Source organism: Eurosta solidaginis, chromosome 2, assembly GCF_040869045.1.
Source record: "Eurosta solidaginis isolate ZX-2024a chromosome 2, ASM4086904v1, whole genome shotgun sequence".
NCBI lineage: Eukaryota > Metazoa > Arthropoda > Insecta > Diptera > Tephritidae > Eurosta > Eurosta solidaginis.
Window position 1 is genome coordinate 285,264,995 of NC_090320.1, and position 27,147 is coordinate 285,292,141.

Here is a 27,147-nt window from a genome sequence, read left to right on the forward strand (position 1 = left end):
TGTAGTGCTCACCTCTGACGCAAAGTTCCTCCTCCGTTCTCTAAACTTTATTTACTTGCATGTACATATATTTAACTGTATATTTTCTTTCCTTTTTGTTGTTTTCTCTCTCTCTCTCTACTTTTATGTGTTTTGTAAAACAAATTGTGTATCTTGGGCCTGTGTAAAAATTCTATCTACTTAACTCGTATGTCATCTAAATATATACTACACAAATACTACAACTACTACTACCTACTACTATACTACTATTGTGAATACAAAACCTATCCAACACTGCCTGCCTACCTGTCTTCCTGATCAACGGGCTTGCTGAACATTGCCTGCTAAACACTATCTTCCTGTATTGCCTGTATTATGTGCGTGTAGTGGACGTGCCTTCTGTAATAGTTAAACCTGGTAATCCGTGTGTTCCTTCACCGTGTGGACCCAACTCGAAATGTGTCGAGATTGGTGATTCACCTGCATGTTCCTGTTTACCTACCTACTTGGGACGTCCTCCGAATTGCCGTCCCGAGTGCCTAAGCAGTTCCGACTGTCCTGCTAATTTGGCATGTACGAATCAAAAATGTTCGAATCCTTGTATCGGCGCATGTGGTGTGCATACACAATGTACAGTTATAAAACACAATCCTACGTGTCAATGCGAAGGCGGCTATACTGGAGATCCATTCTCTGGTTGCGCTGTAGTGAAAAGTATAAACATATCTTACAAACTTTAATTACATTATTTTAGATCAAGTAATGGACATTTGAGTACTTGTTGAGTTTGAGGGGTTATATAGTAGTGGCCTCTTACCGCCATAAGAATGAAATGAGTCATTCAAGGGTTAAGAAATGAAATGAAAAATGATTGAGTAAGCATAGTATGATTGAAAATATCGATAGTCTTATACTCATATTAGGATTGAAAAAATGTGCATTATTCCCACAGTAGTCTTTTGGAGGTTAAGTCACTGTCAAATAACGATCTCGAGCTATAAAACGATGTCTAAAATGTTCTAAAAAATAAATTTCATCCCTCAACAGGATGTTGAGAAAGTTCCAGGATTCACCATTTAGAATGTCTATTCCTTGAATCAACTGTGGCTTTGTTATCTCTAATGGATTGAGAATGCTGGAAATACTTTGTATTTGTAAGCTTTTTGTTAATTATATATAGCCGTAGAAGCTTTTTGGCCTTTTGAGGATTAAGTTAGCACGAAATTTCACTTTTTCAAACATACTAAGTGTTAAAAAGCTACAAAACTCAATTAATTTGTATTCCTTTTGACATAATTTTAGCCGAATAAACTATTTGAGGGGTAGAGATTAAGAACACGTGCCTTGATAATCTGCAACATGTGGGTGGCGATGGGTTTTAAATATAACAAGGGTTAACAGGTATTCCAGAACCAAGGGTTAACATATGCCCGTTTCCAGTCTATCCAACAAGATTTAGCCATAAGGTCGTTGGGAAGTTTATAGAAGTCAAGAATGCGCGCTTTCAAATCTTTTTCCATGTGGATTAGCTTCCGTTGTCGGTATACAGTCACCAAACGTCTCAAATGTCCAATACTTGCGAAACTATTCAAATATCAAACAGCTTGTATTAACCGCACACAATCTCTTCTGTTCTGCCTTCTTACAGTGACGCCGACCGAAGCACCGCGCAACCCTTGCAATCCTAGTCCATGCGGCGCCAACGCTGTGTGTCGCGAGCGCAACGGCGCTGGCTCTTGCTCATGCTTACCCGAATATTTTGGCGACCCATACAGTGGCTGTCGGCCAGAATGCGTACAAAATTCCGATTGCGATCGTTCACGCGCATGCATCAATAATAAATGTCAAGATCCATGCCCCGGTGTTTGTGGCATCAATGCTGAATGTCGTGTGCTAAATCATGCACCAAACTGTATATGTTTTGACGGTTATACTGGTGATCCACATCGTTCGTGTGCTGTTATTGAGATGACCACTATGACACCACTCAATCCATGCCAACCATCACCTTGCGGCCCGTATAGTGAATGTCGTGAAACAAATGGACATGCAGTATGCTCGTGCATCGATGGTTTTGTAGGCGCGCCTCCAACTTGTAAGCCAGAATGCGTTGTCAGTTCGGAGTGTCCACAAAATCGTGCATGCATCAATCAAAAATGCGGCGATCCATGTCGCGGCGCATGCGGAAGCAATGCACGCTGTCAAGTAGTCAACCACAATCCCATTTGTACGTGCGCTGCGGGTTTGACCGGCGATCCATTCTCTTCATGTGTGGAGGAAAGAGAAACAGCACGTGATCCACAAAATCCATGCATACCATCGCCATGTGGTCCGAACTCGTTGTGTCGCGAGATTGGTGAACAAGCGGCGTGCTCTTGTCAAGCCAACTACATTGGTCGTCCACCCAATTGCCGTCCGGAGTGTAGCAACAACGATGAATGTCCGAATAATTTATCATGCCAAAATGAACGTTGTGTGGATCCATGTCCTGGTTCTTGCGGTAGAAATGCTTTCTGCCAAGTAGTGCAACACAATGCAGTCTGTTCGTGTACGGATGGTTATGAAGGTGATCCTATAACGGGTTGCGATCTTATACAGCCTGTACTACCCAAACAACCGGAAACATCACCATGTGAGCCTTCGCCATGTGGTCCTCATGCTGAGTGTAGAGAACGTAATGGCGCTGGCGCTTGTTCTTGTCATGCCGGTTTCGAAGGTAATCCTTACGATGCGGAACGTGGTTGTCGTCGTGAATGTGAGGCGAATGATGATTGTTCCACCGCACAAGCTTGTGTACGCTTCAAGTGTGTGGATCCATGCGAAAATATCTGTGGTGAATTTGCAATATGCTCAGTGGAGAAACATATACCCACATGCAATTGTCCACCTGGCTACTCTGGTGATCCGTTCTTCCAGTGCAAGCAAATTGCAGTGACGCCACCACCAATTCTAAACCCCTGTTCGCCATCACCATGTGGACCGAATAGTATTTGCCGCAACATCAATGATCAAGCTGTCTGCTCGTGTCAATCGGGTTTCATCAATCAACCGCCCAATTGCCGTCCAGAGTGTGTGGTAAGTTCGGAGTGCGCACCCGAAAGCGCTTGTGTTAACAACAAATGCGTCGATCCATGTTTGCATACTTGTGGCATTCGCGCCATCTGCACGACAAAGAATCACAGTCCAATATGCACGTGTCCACGTGGCATGACCGGAGATCCATTCGTACAATGCTCCAGAATACGTAAGTAACAACAAATCTCTCTTAGTTTGTGCACCAGTTCCAAATCTATTTTGCTGTGTTTTCTTTTCTGTACAGCTATTATACATGATCCAGAACCTACCGAACGCCCGCCATCATGCGTACCGTCGCCGTGCGGTCCTAATTCGAAATGTCAAATTGTCGGCGGTAGTCCAGCATGCTCTTGCTTGCAAGATTTCATCGGCGCACCACCCAATTGTCGGCCCGAATGTGTGCTCAACTCAGAGTGTGGTCCAACAGAAGCTTGCATCAATCAAAAATGTCGTGATCCATGTCCTGGTTCATGCGGTTTCGAAGCCAGATGTCATGTACTCAATCATGTGCCAATCTGTAATTGTATTGACGGCTATACCGGTGATCCATTCATACGTTGTAGTCCCGTACCACCTGCTACAGAATCACCGAAAACACCTAACGATCCTTGCGATCCAAGCCCATGCGGCCCGAATGCAGATTGCTTTAATGGTGAATGCCGTTGCCAAGATAATTATCAGGGCAATCCATACGATGGCTGTCGTCCGGAATGTACACTCTCTGCCGATTGTCCGCGCGACAAGGCTTGCATGCGTAATCGTTGTGTGGATCCATGTCCTGGTACTTGTGGCGTAAATGCTATTTGTGAGGTGCTAAATCACATTCCAGTATGCTCATGCATCACTGATTATGAAGGAGATCCGTTCAGCAATTGCAGACCTAAAGTGAAAATCGATGTACCCGAACAAGTTTGCTCACCATCGCCATGTGGCGCCAATAGTAAATGCCGTGATATCAATGGACATGCTGTGTGTTCGTGTTTAGAAGGTTACATAGGCGCACCACCTCAATGTCGTCCGGAATGCGTCGTATCTAGCGAATGTTCAGCATTACAAGCCTGCGTCAACAAAAAATGTACCGATCCATGCGCCGGCTCATGTGGTATCGATGCACGTTGTGAGGTTATCAATCACAGTCCCATTTGCGGTTGTCCTCCTGGTAAGACGGGTGATCCATTTAAACGCTGTCTTGATCTACCACCACCGGAACCACCAAGAGAACGCGATCCAGGCGAACCACGCGATCCATGCGTACCATCACCATGTGGACCAAATTCAATTTGCAAAGCCAGCGAAAGTGGCCCATCATGCCAATGTTTGCCAGAGTTCTTCGGTTCACCACCAAATTGTCGACCAGAATGTATCATCAATCCCGATTGTCCTTCAAGTCAGGCGTGCATTAATAATAAATGTCGCGATCCATGCCCCGGTTCATGTGGCACAAACGCCGAGTGTCGTGTCATAAGTCATACGGTTTCATGTTCGTGTCCAGTAGGCTTTGCGGGTAATGCTTTTGTACAATGCGTGCCAGCGCTTGAAGAACCCATCAAACCGTGTGAACCATCACCCTGCGGACCGAATGCCGAGTGTATTGAACGTAATGGTGCTGCCTCATGCAAATGTATCGACGATTATCAAGGTAATCCATATGATGGCTGCCGTCCGGAATGCGTGCTCAGTTCAGATTGTCCCACCGACAAGGCCTGCATTCGCAATAAGTGTAAAGATCCTTGTCCTGGTATATGCGGTTTGTTTGCTCAATGTTATGCTGTTAATCATGTGCCAAATTGCGTGTGTAATGATGGTTATACTGGCGATGCCTTCACTAATTGTGTGCGACAAGTTACGCCACCGGCGCCACCGATTCCGAGCAATCCATGTCAGCCATCACCTTGCGGACCGAATAGCAAATGCCGTGAGTCCAATGGTCTCGCTGTTTGTTCATGCTTGAACTCATTCATTGGCGCACCGCCTAACTGTAAACCAGAGTGTACCGTTAATGCTGAATGTCCACAAAATAAAGCTTGCCATAATTATAGATGTGCCAATCCATGCGCGGGCACATGTGGCGTCGAAGCCAAATGTGAGGTCATCAATCACAATCCGATATGCAGCTGTCCACTAGATATGACTGGTGATCCATTCTCACGTTGCTATCCATCACCAGCACCTGCACCGAAACACGAACCACCACCACTGCGGAATCCTTGCAATACATCGCCATGTGGTCTATATTCTGAGTGTCGCGTTAGCGGTGATCAACCATCTTGTTCATGTCTGCCCAACTATATTGGTCCACCACCAAATTGCCGTCCCGAATGTGTAGTAAACACCGACTGCGCTTCGGACAAATCATGCATAGCCGAGAAATGCCGTAATCCATGTGAGGGCACCTGTGGCATCAACTCCGAATGTCGCATACAAAATCATTTGGCTATTTGTACTTGTCGCGAACACTTTACCGGTGACCCGTTCACACAGTGCGTGGAGATTATTGAGATCAAAACACCACCTCCCGTATCGGCCGATCCATGCGATCTACAGCCTTGCGGAGCTAATGCCGAATGTGATAATGGTATTTGTACATGCATACGCGACTATCAAGGTGATCCTTATGTAGGCTGTCGTCCAGAGTGCACACTAAGCACGGATTGTTCACCGAATAAGGCGTGTCTCAACAAAAAATGTGTCGATCCATGCCCGGGCACTTGTGGTCAGGGTGCTCAGTGTGACGTAAGCAACCACATACCCATCTGCAGTTGTCCTAAAGGTTATACCGGTGATCCATTCATCAATTGTCATCCAGAGGTGCAACATGCACTCATACCAAGTGATCCCTGTCAACCATCACCTTGTGGCCCGAATAGTGTTTGTCATACCTCAGGGCAAGGTGCCGTCTGCGCTTGTCAACCAGGTATGTTGGGCTCACCGCCCGCCTGCAAACCGGAATGTATCGTCAGCTCAGAGTGCTCACTACAAATGGCTTGTATACAAAAGAAATGCGTCGATCCTTGCCCAGGCGCATGCGGTCAATTTGCTAGATGTCAAGTGATCAATCATAATCCAATTTGTACTTGTAATGCCGGTTATACGGGTGATCCATTTACGCGCTGCTACCAAGAAGAACGTGTTGTAAAACCACCAACACCAACAAATCCTTGCATACCATCACCATGCGGACCAAACTCTGAATGTAAAGTTGTTGGTGATAGTCCCGCTTGTTCGTGTGCAGTGAGCTTTTTGGGTAAACCACCCAACTGTCGTCCGGAATGTACTATCAATCCCGAATGTCCATCAACGAAGGCGTGTATACGACAGCGTTGTGAAGATCCATGTGTGGGCTCGTGTGGCTTGAATGCACGCTGCAATGTAGCCAATCACATGCCGATCTGCACTTGTGAAGTGGGATATAGCGGAGATCCATTCTCTGGCTGTCAACCAGTATTAGGTAGGACAATTTTTATTTCAATTTTTTATATGAAAATGCTACAGGCGCAACCGTTAAACATCATTAACATTATTATTTGGTTAATTATAATCTATGATCGCAAAGCTATATGCTACATAACGAAAAGAGCTGGGTGCTTTTATTAAAAAAAAATATAAATTATGCCAAAATATGCATTAATTCCATTTAAGTACAAAGCAATTGAAACGGTTGCCACCTGAATGGGAAATTCTGTTCGAAGCCGATCTTAGAAACTTTGGATGCGCACTACCGTTTAGTAGTGCCTTCAGTTTGTTTCCCAAAATTTTAAGCACAGAATTTCCCATCCATATTTTACTCACAAATTAGAACAGTATTCAATGTTTAAATTTCGTTATATGTTTATCTATGTGTGATTGCACCTTTAGCAAATACACAGTGAGAAATTTGATCAAGCACTTGAAAATAATCTCACTTACACCAAAGCGCAATATGTGTTGCAAAATTTGTTAAATGTTATCTGTTTGCAAATTTGTTATTGTTTTTTTAATTTATAATTTTTTTAAGTAAAGAAAACTAATATTTAAAATTTTTTTATATAAAAAAATAGTTCAAAACTAGTTTAGTAATACATTGAAAAGAACTTGTTTGAAATAAGTTACAAAATGTAACAGAATGTTTCAAGAAGTTAACCGTTCATGATGGCGAAGTTGACGGTAATAAGAACAGTAGGTGGTGGAATGAGGAAGTCCCTCATCTAGAAACTGATATCAGGAAACTTTGAACACAAACCCAGCGAGTTAATATTAAGTCGAACTGAGAGGTTAATGTGTTATGTAGACTAGCCCTCTCCACAGAAGACAAGCAAACACAGGACGGTTGAGCCTACTACTGATAAGAGCTAACGCCTCTTCTCGTTTGCTATTTATTGTAAATCTATAGCAGTGATCGTCGCGCCATAGCTCAATTCAGCCAGACTTCCTTCACACATATTCTTCCTCTCCATCGTCAGTCGTTAGCGAGACAGCAACGAATAAACATTGCGAACGGCTGTCGCACAAATGTTAAGGTACCCTATGAAAAATATAACGATGGCGAGACATAACTGGTATCACGGTCTTTCCATATGGAACTCATCTTCCAAATTAGGTTTGGGTGTTTACCTTAATAACTTTTCAATACAATATGAGTTTTTTAAATGTTTTAACAAAAGTTGTAACAATGTCATTCTGGACTCCTTTTTTTTCTGCGCCAAAAAAAAATTTAACTTCTGCACTGCAAAAAACTACTATAGAATATTTAAAAAACTTAGCGAAATAGTAAAAAAATTTACATGAATTGAATAGTTTTTAAACATTTTGTATTTCCCCGGTTGCGGCAAATGTATTAGTCTCAGAAATATGATTTTTTCAGCGAGTGATCGCCTCTAATTTGGGATATTTGAGGGACTTGAAAATATTTCAAACTATTTCTGAATCAAAAATGAAATCTTCCAAAATGTTTGGTATGAATGCATCTTCTGCATGTTGTAATTTTAACTTTAGTTTCCTGCTGGGTTGCTCATGTTCTCACTCTCACTAATACACTTACATTTTAATTTTTTCCTACCACTGATATATAGGCAGCTTTATGCTCTGGGCATATCACACATTTCAGTATGCATACAAATATCAGCCAATCAAAACAGTACACCGTTTAGCAGAATGTATTGCCGAAGTCTTATGCTTGCGTAGGTCTAGCATCGCAAACTAATGCTTTCTTGCTAAGCAAAAATGCTGATTGGGACACGGCGCTCATGAATTTACTATCCCGATCTAGATCAGAGGTCGAACGGCTAGTGAAATAATTATTAGCGCTCACATCTTGCAAATTAGTATTCCCTTTCAGAAGTAGCTGTTAACTGTCGGACTAGTGTGTTCATGCTTTTCGAATCGTACCTCCCTGGTATTCGTGTAGAGAACTTATTTTTGAGAAAAATTATAACAGTAATGAAGTTCAGACTATAGGGTATCCAAATTTAATGTCGCTCCAGGTCATGGTTGCATTAAATAAACAAATAAATGGAAGGCTCGATAACCTTTGAACAGATTTTAGGTCGAGCTTCTCTTTAAATTTGCGTCGTGCTCCTTTTTAAGCAAATGAATTTTCACACTGAGAAGCTTTTCTAAGCTTTTCTTTTTTTTCTAACTGATACAAATTTTTTCTAAATTTTTGATGTCGCGTTGCACGGGAATCGAACCCAGGATCTTCGGTGTGGTAGGAGGAACACGCTTTCATCACACCACGTCGGCCGCCAATTCAATACTAAGCGCATAATAAGGTCTCGGTATCACTGGAAGGGGATTCGATATAAGTTTCTGTGGAGTCGAGTGTTTGTTCTACTCTGCCCATCCTATAAAAAAATATCAGCATCTGAATGGAGATCATCATATAGTGATGATGTAGAGTGGAATAGATAATATGGCGGGAGTATACAACCAATGAAGGTTTAAGGCCGTTCCATGAGTGAGTCCGTAGTGTTACCAGAAGTTTATTTTACGACCAAACTGAAAAACCCTATCAAAAATCATGGCCTATGTTATAAAATATCTCCGTCCTCTTGGCAAATACTAGAAGCTTTCTGAGATTTATGTCACTTGCTGCTTCTAGATCTGACAGCTATATCACTCCTAATACCTAGAGTTTTAGCCTGGCAAGTGCAGGGCATAAGCACAGTACGAGCACGATCGTTTCCTCCTCCAACCCCCACTTCCTACGTCTGCTATCACTGGCCAAGCCTAATTTAAAGGCATGGGACGCCAGAAGCAGTATCCAGTCAGAATATCCGTTATGAGTTTACAGTCCTCTCTTTTTAATGATAGAAGCGACTTTGTTAGTCTAAGGATGTAATATCGGTACATAATCTTCGACACTTTACAGCCCTGCGCCTGAACCCACGCCTTTCCCGCTTGGTCAATCATGTGCACCTCTCGCTTTCTCTTAATTTTGCCCAATCTAATTGGGACGTCCACGGAGCAAGTTTCAAGGTATGCGCCCTTTTTAGTTAGTCCATCCGCTGCTTTTTCATTTCCATCTACTCCCATATGCCCTGGGACCCAATATAGATATATGCTTTTCCCCGTCCCGATTCTTTCCAGGGATTCCTTACACTCTAACACACTAACCAGTAACTAGAACCTTAGGATAGTAGCCCGGCCATCTCGGGAACGATTTAATACATTGAACTTTCTAGGCCATGCCGCCGCCGCCAGTGAAATCAGGGACCCACCTTTCCACCACGCATAAGGAACTTGGGGTCGCCAGAGCCTCGGCTATTAAATAAACAGGATTTGCCACGGGTGGTTTAATTTTGACAATTGAGTTGGAGAAGCTATATATATGTTGAAAGGGTTTGTATTTTAGTCGCCTCTTACGACAGGCATACCTGCCGTGGGTATATTCTAAGCCCCCTAACCTGCTGGGCTGCTCATACGCCAATATATATATTCGATATCCCCAGGAAGGATATTCTTAAACAGTACGTCAATGTTTGCATTTCGTACTTGTTATAACGTATATTCCTAGCACTACATTCAATTGCCGTCGACCTTCATCCCACTCTCCAGGTTGGAGAGTTAAGACTGATTTAAAATTATCCAGGACACGCTTTTCAGTCATTAAAATTTTCTCGCTCACTTGTTATGCTCTGGAGCAAAGCGAATTCAGTACCAGGTGTTGCTATCCCAACAGCTGCTTGCTTCTTCTTGATGTATTTTCCATACAGCGCCTTGTACCTTAATATGTCAGTTAATCGAATACATTAAAATTTTCTTTTGACTTGACATTCTTCTGCACGGCGAATTGGTTGAATTCGCTTTGCCCCAACCTGGCATGGATTCGCCTTGCTGTGGAGAGATAATTTGAAGCGAATTTCGCATCGGCGTACTCTTCAAGGGAAACAAATTTGTAAAACTTTAGGAAGCGCTGTCATGGTGACAATTCCAGACTGTTTTTAAACGGTTAACTTCTCAAAAGATGTCTGAAGTTTTTAATAAAAAAATTTTTTGATTTAATTTTATACAAATTGCTGTATAGAACTATTATTTATGTAATTCGTATGCACTATAAGTTAGTAAATGTTATATGTTTTTTGTTAAAACTCACCACATTTATGTTGAAAAATGCGCAACGCGTTCACACCGACTGTTCTAATTTGTTAACACATTTTAACACAAAATGCAAATAAAAATTATGTTTTTTACACTGTCAAACACAATGCATTGCAAAGAGAAAAAAGTGCAACTTCTATGTGTTATATGTCATATTTTCAATACTCACCATATACACCACAATTATGTACCACCATCAGCAGCACCAAATCGGCAAAATGCAAATTACAATTGACGCAAGTTTTGTGCGAACTGTGCGAATTTGTTTAGTCAATTGAAAGTGTGTGACAGCTGTAAAAAGCATTGTTTTTATCATTGATTTAAAACTAAAAAAATTTATATGGAAATATATATGTATTTATCAAATTTAATGCCTTTAATGCTTATTTACCAATGATGCCAACTCGCTAAACGCCTTACTTGCCTTGAATTAAAAATAAAGAACACACCTTGCCCTTTTTTGCTTAAAAACTGCCTTTTTAACTCTGCCTTGTTTACCTTAAAAAAAAAAATAGTTTTTAAGCCCAACGAATATTTATATAACGCTTGATTGTTGAAAGGTTTAACGAAATTTTTTGTAGCTGGAAATAAGTATTACATAAATAGATTCTTAATGCTATTATAATTTTTTTTCGCAAATAAACACGTATGAGCCCTCAACACCAATATTTAACTGCTAAGTAGTCGGCCCTAAACATTAATAAAAATGTTAACCCTTGAAGTCTGGTAAAAATGGTCTTAAATATATATTGTTTTTTATAAAAATATTGCATATCACTACACGAAACTAAATAATAAAAGCCTTACACCGCTGACCTAAAACAACCCTTAAAAACGTACCAAAATTGCCGTACATACCCGCCTACTAAATAAGTCTGGTAACTCTATGGAGTGCTGTGTTGTTTTGCTTATTATTACTTATTTTATCACTTTTAACACAACGGCCCTTTAAAGGTTAAACATTAGTTTTCGCTCAAATAATCACCGGCCCATTCAACGTTGCTTTTATCTTGAAAAAAATCAACGCTGGAGATTTTGCATTTTTAACCCTTAACATATCTAACTTTAGCTAAGCTAATTTAAGTTAACTTTTATACAATTAAAATTTAGTAATAATATTACTATGGAAATAATCAATAATAAATTTCAAAAATACTGAAAAATTGCAAGCGAAATGGTTGTGTTTTATTGGAAAATGCAGTTAGGAGAAAAACTTTAAAAATAATAAAGACTGATAAAAACAATACAAAACAATATGCTTAAAGTTTGTTTTCCGAAATAGTTATTAAGCTAAATAAATATTGAAAAACACTCGATCTTGATAAATTTGAATAACCATTTTTTCGAAATTACAAAATTTTATTGCTGAATTATTAACGTGAGCTTGAAGTTAATGTTTCTATTTCGAAATAATGTTGGATTATTAAAAAAAGGTTCCATATAATAAATTTTAGTAATATAAATTTAAAAATTACTTCAATTTCCGAATTTCGAAATTATATCGAAACCCAAAAGTTATTGAATTCCTTGTTACCAAGTTAATTTTAATGTTTTCGAAATTTTAAAACTTTATTTTTGAAGTTAAAACATATAAATACCTTAATTTGAAAATTCCAGTTCGAAATTATTTCGAAACCCAAAAGCTATTGAATTCCTTGTTACCAAGTTAATTTTAATGTTTCTATTTCGAAATAATTTCGAAAAAATGTTAATTCAAAGGTTTACGATCTGAAACATTTTAATATGTTAAATTTAAAAATTACTTTAATTTCCGAATATCGAAATTGGAAAGCCCTATTTTGGAAGTTAGAGCATAAATGCACATATTTGAAAATCACCAACAGCCATATTTTGGTTTCAGAATTTGTAAATTAGTAAACTAAGGATGTTGGAATAATTTCGATATAACAAAAGTTTACTTTCAAAGTTAACCAATAAAAAATTGTGTTCGTAATTAAGAAACGAAAAGTATACACACATATCTTGTTTTAAAATTCAAGTATTTTGATATCAAAAATATAAAATTATAGAATTCGAATATACTTAATATTCGATTTGTAAATATTTATTTACCCTAGATATCGGAATAATTCAATTTTCGTTTTTGAAAATGTTGACTTTGAAGTTTCCCTTTTTTTCCAAAGCTATAAAATCTTTGAAATTAAACAATTTTTCATTTCAAAACTAATTGATTTTTGATTATCTTCAACAAATAACTTTGTATAATCTCAATTCGCTATAAATTCGAATTTCAAATCACAAAGCTTTAAATTTGGATTTTTTTCGAACTTAGATGTTTACGTATTTTCATAATTGATTGAGTTTGTAAACGCAAAACTTTCGAACAATATTTTTTAATTAATTGACAGTGGATTTTCGATTAAATATTCAAAATTCTTAAAAATTTCATTTCCGAGGTCATAAAATTTTATTTTCTGTACCGGATTTTTAAATTTTAGTTTGAAACATTTTTTCCTCCGAAATTTGATTTTTTTAAACGGTTTTATTTAGATTGACTTGACAGACTGCAGGGCCAGCGCGAATTTTGTAATTACAAGCTTGAAACTTGGAATATAGTTCAGAACCCGATGACAATGCAATAATAAGAAAAAAATCGCCGCTAGGTGGCGCAAGGATCGAGATATTCACAAAAATCGTATTTGTGGTCCGATTTCGCTCATATTTAGAACACATAATACATACAAGAATAGGAAGCGACCTATGAAAAAATCTCCGCTAGGTGACGCAATGATCGAGATATTCACAAAAATCGTATTTGTGGTCCGATTTGGCTCATATTTGGAACACATAATACATACAATAATAGAAAGTGGCCTATAAAAAAATCACCACTAGGTGGCGCATGGATCGAGATATTAACAAAATACGTATTTGTGGTCCGATTTGGCTCATATTTGGAATACATAATACAACAAGAATAGAAAGCGACCTATGAAAAAAATCGCCGCGAGGTGGCGCAAGGATCGAGATATTCACATAAATCCTATTTGTGGTCCGATTTGGCTCATATTTAGAACACATAATACATACAAGAATAGAAAGCGACCTATGAAAAAAAAATTGTCGCTAGGTGGCGCAAAGATCGAGATATTGAAAAAAATCGTATTTGTGGTACGATTTGGTCCATACTTGTAACACCTAATACATACATGAATAGAAGGCGACCTAAAAGCTAGAAAATAAAAGCGTTGGACGCGTAAAATTTCTATTGATAGTCATATATAAGACCAACTGAACCTTAATTAGGGCCTGTATTACGGGTTACGATCCGTGATCGAAACTCATTTTCTAAATCACAATAGCTCTGAAATGGTGGATCGGCTTGAAGGCATATTTGAACTAGGGACAAATAGTACTCGTTAGATCCATAACGTTTGACAGTTGCATAGTTATCGCTTGAGTGAAAATGGTTTTCAGTCACTGCTCGTAACACGTAATATGAGCCCAGGTTATGATCGTAACATGTAATATGGGCCCAGGTTAGAAATTTCACGCGCCCAACGCTTTTATGTAATTGTCTGATCAACGCCCTAGATTGATGAGGAGTGTGATGACTAGTACCTAGGACCTACCTAATTATTTTCTAGCTTTTAGTATTATTATTATTTCATGTAAGTATTGTTTTCAATAAAACCGTTTAACTTAAACACATTTTTTTAATTATTTTATTTTATATTACGAAAACACTGAAATAAAAGCTCTCGAATATATAAAAAAAAAATGTGAAATCCCAAATTTTTGAGAAATTTTTAATTTCGATTTACCCGATATGAGGAAATGTCGATTTCAAGATTTTAAAGAAATTTTATTTCAAAAAATAAAATAAATAAAAATATAAATAAAAAATTTTATTCCACTAGTCCTTTGAAGAAAAAATTTTAATAATATAAGTACGATAAAGAATAATTTCGAAATTCGAAACACAACCCCTTTCGAAACAAAGAAATTTTCTTGACTTCAAATCTTTGATTCAGTTAAACAAATTCCGAATACAAAAATGTTTAGGGCGCCACTAATTTCGAAATTTCATAATTTTAAACTGGAAATAAAATTAGGATATGTCGAATCACTGATAACAGTGATTTGGAAACTGAACAATTTTCGAACTGGAAATTACATAAGTTATAATTTCGAAGTTACAGAAATTTTCGAAGTTGCAGAATTCCAGAATTGTGAGCTGTGAAAAAACCAAATTTTTTTATGTACACATGCCATTAAGTTCCACGCGCACATTCACTCGCACTTACACGCTCCCATTTAAAAAAAAAAACACAAAACAAATAATAATTTAACAAAAGTAATATAGAAAAAAAATCATTAATATTGCTATTAAAAACAAAAACGCGCACAAAAGCTGTGTTGCACCATACACTCGTACTTACATAACCGTAATAATATTAAGCCATTAAATATGCACTATTTATCTACGTATACTAAATTAACCGTTAAAAGTAACCAAATAAACAGTGTAACAGTATTTACGCACACTACGAACGCATATATTGTTTTTGTTGTAACAGTGTGTAATTGTTGTGATGGATTTAAAAAAGAAAAATCTAACGTGCTCTCTAATCTCACCGCAAAAAAATTAAAGCAAGAAAACAAACACAAAGTCTAACAAATTAAAACCGAAAATATTGGACATTCCAAAATCAAAAATAACAGCGAAACTCGCACATAAGCAGCTAACTCAAAAACGTAAAAAAGGTGTGTTGATAGTACTAATGTCATTTATTAGAAACTCACCATGCCAAAAGCGTTTTTCTAATTGTATGCGTTTTGCGCAACTCTCTCTCTCTTCTCTCTCCCACAGAACCTATAATACGCGAACAAATTATGCCATGTGAGCCGAATCCGTGTGGCTCGAATGCCATTTGTCGCGAACAAAACGGTATTGGCTCATGTCAATGTCTACCCGATCATTATGGTGATCCATATCAGTCGTGTCGACCCGAATGTGTTCACAACTCGGATTGTCCCACTAACCAAGCGTGTACACAACAAAAATGTCGCGATCCCTGCCCGGGCACATGTGGCACTAATGCCGAATGTAGTGTAACAAATCATGTGCCAACTTGTGTATGCCGTATTGGTTATACGGGTGATCCGTATCGTTATTGTCATGTGGAACCGTCAGCACGTAAGCAAAGTCGTCATATATTGAAAAGGAATTCATCGAACTTACTGTCTTCATTTTTTCTCTCCCTCCCTCACTCTATCATTTCAACACGCCTTAGCAATACGTCAAGCCGAACCCACAAATCCATGTCAACCCTCACCTTGTGGCCCGAATTCACAGTGTCGCGAACTCAACGGTCAGGCAGTGTGCTCTTGTTTGGAACGTTATATAGGCATACCGCCCAATTGTCGTCCGGAGTGTGTATTGAGCACAGAATGTGCCACGGAAAAGGCATGCATCAATCAACATTGTCAAGATCCCTGCCCAGGCGCGTGTGGCACTAATTCTGAGTGTCGTGTACGTAATCATAGTCCTTTGTGTTTGTGTCGTAACGGTTTTACGGGTGATGCTTTTACGCGTTGCTATCCCATACCACGTAAGCTTTTCTTCGCTACACGGAAGTCTACCACTCCTACTTATTAATTTCTCCCTAACCAATTTAGCCGCACCACCTGCCATTGCACACATCGAACGCGATCCTTGCGTACCCTCGCCTTGCGGTGCGCATAGTGAGTGCCGTAATATTAATGGCATACCATCTTGTTCGTGTCTACAGCAGTATATTGGCGCGCCACCTAATTGTCATCCGGAGTGTACGATCAGCGCCGAGTGTCCATCGAATAAGGCTTGTATACGCGAGAAGTGTATTGACCCCTGTCCAGGCTCATGCGGTTTTGCAGCCGAGTGTAGCATCGTCAATCATACGCCCATATGCGTATGTCCCGTTGGTTATACGGGTGATCCATTTAATAATTGTCGTCCTCTGCCACCGGAGCGCGTGATCAGTAAGCAAGAGTTTATAAAAATTGTCTACAGTAGTTTCTTAACAAGCTCCTCCTTCTGTTTTTTAGAGGACCCTACTGACCCTTGTCACCCATCACCATGTGGCGCTAATGCACAATGCAATAATGGTGGCTGTACTTGTCTAGCAGAATATCACGGCGATCCCTATACCGGTTGTCGTCCCGAATGTGTTCTAAATACCGACTGTGCACGTGATAAGGCTTGCTTACGCAGTAAATGCGCAAATCCCTGTCCCGGCACATGCGGTGAGAATGCGATTTGTGATGTAATCAATCATATACCCATGTGTAGATGTCCTGATGGCACTGTCGGCAGCGCATTTATACGTTGCAGCCCAGCGCCAAGTAAGCTGAACGAGATTTCTTATAGTCGCGTGTTAATTAATAAAAATTTACTTTCATCAGAACTCATCGCCACAAACCCTTGCCATCCCTCACCATGTGGTCCAAACTCGCAGTGTCGCGAAATCAATCAACAAGCTGTTTGTTCATGTCTACCTAGCTTTATTGGCAGTCCGCCTACGTGTCGCCCGGAATGTGTCTCAAACTCTGACTGCGCACCAATGCAAGCTTGTCTCAATCAGAAGTGTGGTGATCCATGCCCTGGTACATGTGGCATTGCCGCAAAATGCACTGTCGTCAATCATAGTCCCTTCTGCACGTGTCCACCGCGATTTAGCGGTAATCCCTTCATACGTTGTCAACCAATAAGTAAGCAACACATTTTAAGTGTCGACAAAGACCCCCATTACATTTTTTTTTTTCACATACAGTTGAACCGCAACGTGACATCATACCCACCGATCCTTGCCGCACTTCACCTTGCGGCCCATATTCACAATGTCGTCCGATTGGTGAAGCGCCATCATGCTCATGCCTCGAATCCTATATCGGCCGTCCACCGAATTGTCGTCCTGAATGCGTTACAAGTACAGATTGTGCCAGCAACTTGGCATGTATCAATCAGAAATGCGTTGATCCATGCCCTGGACGCTGTGGTGTCAATGCGGAATGTCGTGTGGTGAGTCATGCGGTGCAATGTTACTGTGTGACTGGCTACACTGGCGATCCGTTTGTGCAATGCAATTTACCACCAGAACGTGATGTTGAAGAGGTACGCACACCATGCAGTCCCAGTCCATGTGGGCCGAATGCCGTTTGTCGTGAACGCAACGGCGCAGGTTCATGCACATGCTTACCGGAATACTTTGGTAATCCTTACGAGGGTTGTCGTCCGGAATGTGTTATGAACAGCGATTGTCCATCGAATAAGGCTTGTCAGCAACAGAAGTGTCAGGATCCTTGTCCGGGTACTTGTGGTCAAAATGCCGATTGCCAAGTCGTTAATCATTTGCCATCGTGCACTTGTGTCATCGGTTACACCGGCGATCCGTATCGCATCTGCACGCATCCCATTGAACGTAAGCAGCGTTTGTTTATTAGCTTAACCTCTTATTACATAACCATTACCTTTTTATTTCCTCTGCGTTCACTTAGCCATGCGCACAGAGTACGTGAATCCTTGTCAACCCTCACCTTGTGGTCCCAACTCCCAGTGTCGCGTATCCAATGAACAAGCCGTATGCTCGTGTCTACCGGAGTATATCGGTACACCACCCGTATGCCGTCCCGAATGTACCATTTCCTCAGAATGCGCCACGGATAAATCTTGTCTCAACCAGAAATGTGTGGATCCATGCGCATCCAATCCATGCGGTAATAATGCTCAGTGTCGCGTGAGGAATCATAGTCCGTTATGTTCATGTAATAATGGATTTACTGGTGATGCTTTCACGCGTTGCTATCCAATACCACGTAAGCTATAAAAGGAATTCGCCAAACGGGTCCTTCTGAACCATACCTTTTCATTTACTATTTAGCGCCACCTATCGAAGTTGAACGTGAAGAATATCGTGACCCCTGTCTACCTTCACCTTGTGGCCCCAACGCAGAGTGCCGCAATGCCAATGGTGTTCCGTCTTGCTCGTGCCTCGCTACATTCATCGGTCAACCGCCAAATTGCCGTCCAGAATGCACCATCAACTCAGAATGCCCCAGCCAGCAGGCCTGCATTAATCAAAAGTGTCGCGATCCCTGTCCAGGCGCTTGTGGTCTTAATACTGTATGTCGCGTTATCAACCATACACCAAATTGCCTTTGCATTGATGGCTATGTAGGCAATCCATTTGTCAACTGTAATCCGAAACCTCCAGAACGTAAGACATACGTAGCGAGACGTTAGCTTATTTCACAAACTCACTAACAAATTGCTCCTTTTTAAACTACAGCTACCCAGCCACCAGTACGCGATGATCCTTGCTTCCCCTCACCATGCGGTTCGAACGCCCAATGCAGTAATGGTCAATGTACTTGCATCGCTGAATATCAAGGTGATCCCTACGTCGGCTGTCGTCCGGAGTGTGTGCTTAATTCAGATTGTGCGCGCGATCGTGCCTGTGTGCGTAATAAATGTATTGATCCGTGTCCTGGTACTTGTGGTACCAATGCGATATGCGTCGTCAACAACCATGTTCCCATGTGTCACTGTCCCGATAATATGTCAGGCAATGCGTTCTTCGAATGTCGCGTACTTGAGGGTAAATTTTGCGATTATTTCTTAGTATCAAACTCGTTTCAACCAATTTTTTACCTAGAACCTGTCGTAAGCAATCCTTGTCAACCATCGCCGTGTGGCCCCAACAGCCAGTGTCGCGTGGTCCAAAATGTAGGCGTCTGCTCGTGTCTGCCCGACTTTGTCGGAAGTCCACCTCAATGCCGTCCCGAATGTACAACAAACTCGGATTGCCCACCAGATCAAGCGTGCCAGAACTCTAAGTGTCGCGACCCATGCCCCGGCACCTGTGGTTTCAATGCCGTGTGCAGCGTGGTCAACCATAATCCGTTCTGCACATGTCGCGCTCAAATGACCGGTGATCCATTTGTGCGTTGTCAAGCAATAAGTAAGCTTCGAATATAATATAAAAAATGGAACTTTCCTCATCAACAATTTTTCTCTTCACCTTTGCGCAGTTCTTCCACCAGTAAGTATTGCCGATCCGTGCATACCCTCGCCATGTGGTCCAAACTCGGAATGTCGCGTCGCAGGTGACTCTCCATCATGCTCGTGCTTGCCAGATTTTACTGGGTCACCACCAAATTGCCGTCCTGAATGCGTAGCGAGCTCTGAGTGTCCATCAAACCAAGCATGCATAAATCAAAAGTGCAAAGACCCATGTCCTGCATTGTGCGGCCTAAATGCTAATTGTCGTGTCTTCAGTCATACACCAATGTGTTTGTGTGAAGTCGGTTTTACGGGTGACCCGTTCTCGCAATGTAAACCAGTGCGTGCGGAACCAATTGAATTTTTAAGGCCATGCAATCCCAGTCCATGTGGTGCGAATGCCAAGTGTGAGGAACATGAGAATGCAGGTTCTTGTCAATGTTTGCCTGAGTACTTTGGTAATCCGTATGAAGGTTGTCGTCCAGAATGTTCGTTAAACACAGATTGTCCATCGAATAAGGCTTGTCAAAATCAGAAATGCGTCGACCCATGTCCAGGTACTTGTGGGCAGAATGCCATATGTCAAGTGATCAATCATCTACCATCATGTGAATGCTTTAGCGGTTATGTCGGTGATCCATATCGTTTCTGTCAAGTGTTGCAAGAAGAACGTAAGATGTGTTTGAAATTATCCGAAAGCTTGAAATGAAAATCAACGTCTTCCTTTTCATTTTAGCGCCAAAAGTGTATGTGAATCCTTGTCAACCCTCGCCATGTGGCCCCAATTCCAAATGTCGTGAAGTCAACGGTCAAGGCGTCTGTTCTTGCTTACCGGACTATGTTGGTAGCCCACCTGCTTGTCGTCCTGAGTGCACAGCTAGTTCGGAATGTGCGGCCGATAAGGCTTGTATTAATCGAAAATGTGTTGATCCCTGTCCGGGCCTTTGTGGGCAGAATGCTGAATGCCGCGTTAGAAATCACAGTCCCATTTGCACTTGTACCAGTGGCTACACTGGTGATGCGTTTGTACGCTGCTTCCGCATAATAAGTAAGGCTATCATAGCTTTAATTTATTCAAGTCAAACAAAGTGCTTACACAACAATCTTTTCCTCCTAATCAGCGCCGCCACCAACACCTCCTCAACGTAAACCCCAAGATCCTTGCGTACCTTCGCCTTGCGGGCCTAACTCACAATGTCGCGATGAGCGTGGCATACCCTCATGTTCTTGCTTGCCGAACTATCTAGGCTCACCACCAAATTGCCGTCCAGAATGCAGTCTCAACTCGGAGTGTCCCAGTCATCAAGCTTGCATCAATCAAAAATGCCGTGATCCCTGTCCTGGTTCGTGTGGCATAAGCGGGTTATGTAATGTTATCAATCACACTCCAATTTGCACCTGTCAAATTGGCTATACCGGCGACCCTTTCACAGTGTGCAATCCGTTGCCACCACCGCGTAGTAAGTTTATTATTAGTTTAACGCGTTTACCCGCTCTAATTGAATTATTTCACTCAGTCGAAACAGCACCAGCAGATGATCCATGCATACCTTCACCCTGCGGTGCGAACGCGCAGTGCAGCAATGGTCAATGCACTTGCACACCAGAGTATCACGGCGATCCATACACTGGTTGCCGTCCTGAATGTGTCCTACATACCGATTGTGCCCGCGACCGCGCCTGCGTACATCACAAGTGCATTGATCCTTGTCCTGGCACTTGCGCCTCAAATGCTATTTGTGAAGTTATGAATCACATACCCATTTGCCGTTGCGCGGATGGCATGGAAGGCAACGCCTTCGTACAATGCGCACCTGTTCGCAGTAAGCCAGAAATCCTTTATGCCCATTTTAACATTTTTACTACAAAATTTAAAAAAACTTTTCAGAACTATTGGATGTACCGCAAAATCCTTGCCAACCCTCACCATGTGGTCCAAACTCGCAATGTCGCGAGGTCAATCAACAAGCTGTATGCTCGTGCATTGCATCATTTGTGGGTAGTCCACCCTTCTGCCGACCGGAATGCACAACGAATTCAGAGTGCGCACTCAATCAAGCCTGCCTCAATCAGAAATGCTCCGATCCTTGTCCAGGCGTTTGTGGCAATAATGCGCTTTGTCATGTGAGCAATCACAGTCCATATTGTCGCTGTCCTGATAGGTATTCGGGTAATCCATTTGTAAGTTGCCAACCAATTTTGGAGCCACCTGCACCACAACCACCGTCACAACCTTGTGCCCCATCCCCATGCGGTCCGTATTCGGAATGCCGTGCAGTGGGTGATACACCTTCATGCAGTTGTTTGCCTGATTACATCGGTGCGCCACCTAACTGCCGTCCTGAGTGTATAACGAGCTCAGAATGTGCCACAAATTTAGCTTGCATCAATCAGAAATGCAAAGATCCTTGTCCCGGTTTGTGTGGTGCTAACGCTGTATGCCGCGTATTTTCACATACACCAAGCTGCTATTGTCCAGTCGGCTTTGGGGGTGATCCATTTATGCAATGTGCTGTTATTAAAATAACTCAGCTGGATCATATCGATCCCTGCAACCCTAATCCGTGTGGTCCAAATGCACGTTGTGTACAGCGTAACAATGCTGGCTCATGTCAATGCCTACCCGAATATTTTGGTAATCCTTATGAAGGCTGTAGGCCTGAGTGTATCCTCAATTCGGATTGTCCCTCCGACAAAGCTTGTCAGAATATGAAGTGCCGTGATCCTTGCCCTGGCACGTGTGGACAAAATGCCATTTGTGCTGTGCTTAATCATGTGCCGTCTTGTAGTTGCATGACCGGCTACGCTGGAAATCCGTATCGTTCGTGTCAAGTTGAGAAACAACGTAAGTGAAATTTGTAAATCGTGAATTAAACAATAATCACGTCATATTTTTCCTATCCCAAACAGCTATCAAAGAGTATGTAAACCCCTGTCTACCTACGCCATGTGGTCCAAACTCACAATGTCGTGAAATTAACAAGCAAGCTGTTTGCTCTTGTCTACCTGAATATATTGGCAGCCCACCACTCTGTCGCCCAGAATGTACCATCTCTACGGAATGCGCTTTTGATAAAGCGTGCGTCAATCAGAAGTGTGTCGACCCTTGTCCAGGCACATGTGGCCAGAATGCCAATTGTCGTGTGCATAATCACAGTCCGTTATGCTCTTGCCGTTCCGGTTATACCGGAGATGCATTCTCACGCTGCTATGCTATACCACGTAAGCTGGAATCTAATCCAAAAATTGCTAAGAAGGTCCACTGAACTTTTTTTTTATTTCCAATTTATACAGCCACATCTCCGCCACCAGTGCAACGTCAACCGGTCGATCCCTGCGTACCCTCACCATGCGGGTCGCATGCACAATGTCGGCGTGTTGGTGATTCACCGTCCTGCTCTTGCTTGCCCAATTATATTGGTGCGCCACCTAATTGTCGTCCAGAGTGCACCATCAACGCAGATTGTCCGAGCAGTCAGGCTTGCATTAATGAGAAATGTCGCGACCCCTGTCCTGGTTCGTGTGGTTTGGGCGCTATTTGCAATATCATCAATCACACGCCGAACTGTGTTTGTCCTGTGGGCTATACTGGTGATCCTTTCACATATTGCCTGCCAGAACCACCACCAAAACGTAAGCGTAGAAAGTCATGCACCTTTGCAACCAACTAATTTTTTGTACTTGCACTTCCTTCGTTTAGCCGTTGTCAAAGATGATCCTTGCAGTCCGTCACCCTGCGGGTCAAATGCTCAATGCGACAATGGTATTTGTACATGCCTTCCAGAGTATCAGGGCGATCCTTACAGCGGTTGCCGTCCAGAATGCGTGCTAAACACAGACTGTCCACGTGATCGCGCTTGCATACGTAATAAATGTGTTGATCCGTGTCCAGGCACCTGTGCATCAAATGCACTTTGCAGCGTTCTTAATCATATACCAATTTGCTCTTGTCCGAGTGGATTTTCCGGCAACGCCTTCATACAATGTTCACCAATACCACGTAAATATCCGTTGCTTGTTTCGTAGGTTGTGTGCACTCATTTTGAACTCATTTATTAAACCCCTTTTCAGCACCGGCTCACATCAATCTCTGTCAACCGTCACCTTGTGGTGCCAACTCTCAGTGTCGTGAAGTGAATGAGCAAGCTGTGTGCTCTTGCATACCCAGCTACATTGGCACACCACCCACCTGTCGTCCCGAGTGTACTGCTAATCAGGAATGTGCTGCCAACTTGGCGTGCATCAATCAGAAATGTGTCGATCCTTGTCCGGGCACATGCGGGCGCAACGCGCAATGCAACACCGTCAATCATAGTCCATTCTGCACTTGTCTACCACAATACACTGGTAATCCATTTTCCGCTTGTCGACGTATCATCGAGCAACCACAGAAAGATATCACACCTAGCGATCCATGCCGTCCATCACCATGTGGACCAAATTCGGAATGTCGCGCGATTGGCGATACGCCGTCTTGTTCGTGTCTTGCAAACTTTATCGGCGCTCCACCGTACTGTAAACCGGAATGTGTGTCGAACTCTGAATGTCCATCCAACCGCGCGTGCATAAATCAAAAATGTCAAGATCCATGTCCTGGCTTGTGTGGCGCCAACGCCGAATGTCATGTGTTATCACACACGCCTCGTTGTATGTGCTTACCTGGCTACACGGGAGATCCATTTACGCTTTGTGATGTAATACGTGTTTCCACGCCCATCGAAGTGCTCACACCATGCTCGCCATCACCTTGTGGTGCTAACGCAAATTGTCTGGAACGTAATGGCGCCGGCGCATGTCAGTGTTTGCCCGAATATTTTGGTAATCCCTATGAAGGTTGCCGTCCCGAATGTGTACTCAATTCAGATTGTCCATCTAATAAGGCATGTCAGAATCAAAAGTGTCGCGATCCTTGTCCCGGTACTTGCGGTCAAAACGCCGAATGCAACGTCGTTAACCATATACCAACATGCAATTGCTTTGTGGGCTTTAGCGGAGATCCATATCGCTATTGCGCGAGACCAGCAGAACGTAAGCTAAAAGTTTTGAGTTTCTTATTTTGGTTAACAAATAATTCATGTGAGTTGGTGGTGGGGGAGATCATTCGAGTTTCGCGGAAGCTCGTTGCCAGTTGAAAGTTACTTCTGTGTCTCGCAAGTTCTTCCTACAACTCTGGTCTGCCGTCTCACCATCTCACATTGTTCAAGTAATTGTTGTTACTATTTTCATATATACATCTTTAGTTACTAACTATAACTCTTTGGTTCATTCTTATTCTATTTCATATAACAATTCGACAAAATTTAAAAAAATCAACAAAAAATAATTTAGCCATAAGACAAGAATATGTGAATCCCTGTCAACCCAGTCCATGTGGTCCAAATTCACAATGTCGCGAAGTGAATGGTCAAGCTGTATGTTCTTGCCTTAGTGAATTTATAGGCGTACCACCTTCTTGTAGACCCGAATGTACATCAAGTTCTGAATGTCCAACTGATAAAGCTTGTGTAAATCGTAAATGCGTCGATCCCTGCCCGGGAATTTGTGGTCAGAGCGCTGTATGTCAAGTGCGTAGTCATAGTCCAATATGTTCCTGTCGTAGTGGTCTAACCGGAGATCCCTTCGTACGCTGCTATTCAGTACCACGTAAGAACTTTGTGTGAATTTAGTTTTTGCGCATGCCAACTTACGAATCACTATTTTAGCACCTCCACCAAGTGAAAAACCCGCCGATGTATACCGTGATCCATGTGTGCCATCGCCTTGTGGCCCGTATGCCACTTGTCGTAATCAAAATAATGTGCCATCTTGTACGTGCCAAACAAATTATATAGGCGCCCCACCCAATTGTCGTCCTGAGTGTACGGTAAACTTTGATTGCGCTAGCAATCAAGCGTGTATAAATGAACGTTGTCGCGATCCATGTCCCGGTTCATGCGGCGTAAATACTATGTGTAATGTACGCAGTCATACGCCGAACTGTGCGTGTTTGCCCGGTTATATAGGAGACGCGTTTGTGGCTTGCCATCCAGCGCCACCACTTCGTAAGTCAATAAGAAAGACGTAAGACAGTTTTTATAAATTTGTAATCATTCGTATTTTTGTAGCGCCACCGCAACAAGAACCCATCGACCCTTGCAATCCCAGTCCTTGTGGACCGAATGCCATCTGTTCTGGAGATGGTCAATGCGCTTGCTTATCAGATTATCAAGGCGATCCCTATGTCGCTTGTAAGCCAGAGTGTATACTTAATACCGAATGTGCACGTGATCGCGCTTGCATACGTCAGAAATGTGTTGATCCTTGTCCGGGCACTTGTGGCTCTGAAGCCATTTGTGAAGTTTATAATCATGTGCCAATGTGCCGCTGCCCTGGACACATGACCGGTAATGCCTTTGTGCAATGCGTTCTTGTACAAAGTAGGTTTTCTAAAAATCATTTTGCCTTACACAAAAATATTAAAAATTTTACTCATCCCCTTACAGCTGATATCTATCGCAATCCCTGTCAACCTTCTCCTTGCGGTCCAAACTCACAATGTCGCGAAGCAAACTCACAAGCCGTTTGTAGCTGTTTGCCCAATTATTTTGGTAGTCCTCCTTCATGTCGTCCAGAATGTAGCAGCAATTCGGATTGCGCACCAAATCGCGCATGCCAAAATCAGCGCTGTGTTGATCCTTGCCCCGGCACGTGTGGTTTGTATGCGCGCTGTACTGTGGTAAATCACAATCCTTTCTGTACTTGCCAGGAACATTACACAGGAAATCCTTTCGTGCAGTGTAGTCCCATAAGTGAGTTCAATATCATGTCGCATCTGACGCTTCTTTTATTGACACGTTTTATCTCCACCCCATCTTCACAGTTGAACCAGTGCGCGACGTCGTACCTACAAATCCATGTCATCCCTCACCATGTGGACCGAATAGCCGTTGTCAACCTGTTGGTGATTCACCATCTTGTTTTTGTCTTGACAATTTCTATGGTCAACCACCAAATTGTCGTCCGGAATGTGTCACAAACTCGGAATGCTCTTCGAATAATGTTTGCCGTAATAACCGTTGTGTGGATCCATGCCCTGGTCTCTGTGGCTCTAATGCGCTATGCCGCGTCATCAGTCATACCGCAATGTGCTTTTGTGAAAGCGGTTATATTGGCGATCCATTCGTACAATGTACGTTGTTGGTACCTCAACCCACAGAAGTTATAGATCCTTGCAACCCGAATCCGTGTGGTTCGTTCTCTGAATGTATACAACAAAATGGCGTAGGCTCATGCAGATGCCTGCCAGAATACTTCGGCAATCCCTACGATGGTTGTCGTCCTGAATGTGTACTCAACACGGATTGTCCTTCGCATCAAGGTTGTATAAATATGAAATGTCGCGATCCCTGTCCGGGCACGTGTGGTCCAAATGCACAATGTTTCACGCGTAATCATCTGCCTACTTGCAATTGCATATTTGGTTACGTAGGAGATCCTTATCGTTACTGTGCCGTTGAAGATAAACGTAAGAA

General features: G+C 42.1%; 1 protein-coding gene across 1 annotated transcript in view; it reads left to right on the forward strand.

The window, feature by feature from the left end:
- dpy (dumpy) overlaps positions 1-27,147 on the forward strand; it is a 307,368-nt gene that overhangs the window by 248,050 nt on the left and 32,171 nt on the right. Inside the window, exons 33-59 of the mRNA XM_067768302.1 lie at positions 370-696; positions 1,631-3,226; positions 3,302-6,505; positions 15,467-15,793; positions 15,891-16,208; positions 16,276-16,617; positions 16,684-16,980; positions 17,041-17,346; positions 17,409-18,056; positions 18,133-18,450; positions 18,516-18,851; positions 18,924-19,232; positions 19,290-19,595; positions 19,666-20,307; positions 20,373-20,675; positions 20,758-21,093; positions 21,163-21,456; positions 21,525-22,481; positions 22,547-22,858; positions 22,931-23,269; positions 23,337-23,636; positions 23,708-24,664; positions 24,965-25,279; positions 25,339-25,677; positions 25,741-26,052; positions 26,119-26,424; positions 26,496-27,140. Of these exons, the coding sequence (XP_067624403.1) occupies positions 370-696; positions 1,631-3,226; positions 3,302-6,505; positions 15,467-15,793; positions 15,891-16,208; positions 16,276-16,617; positions 16,684-16,980; positions 17,041-17,346; positions 17,409-18,056; positions 18,133-18,450; positions 18,516-18,851; positions 18,924-19,232; positions 19,290-19,595; positions 19,666-20,307; positions 20,373-20,675; positions 20,758-21,093; positions 21,163-21,456; positions 21,525-22,481; positions 22,547-22,858; positions 22,931-23,269; positions 23,337-23,636; positions 23,708-24,664; positions 24,965-25,279; positions 25,339-25,677; positions 25,741-26,052; positions 26,119-26,424; positions 26,496-27,140 (14,991 nt within the window). The remainder of the gene's footprint in view (positions 1-369; positions 697-1,630; positions 3,227-3,301; positions 6,506-15,466; positions 15,794-15,890; positions 16,209-16,275; positions 16,618-16,683; positions 16,981-17,040; positions 17,347-17,408; positions 18,057-18,132; positions 18,451-18,515; positions 18,852-18,923; positions 19,233-19,289; positions 19,596-19,665; positions 20,308-20,372; positions 20,676-20,757; positions 21,094-21,162; positions 21,457-21,524; positions 22,482-22,546; positions 22,859-22,930; positions 23,270-23,336; positions 23,637-23,707; positions 24,665-24,964; positions 25,280-25,338; positions 25,678-25,740; positions 26,053-26,118; positions 26,425-26,495; positions 27,141-27,147) is intronic.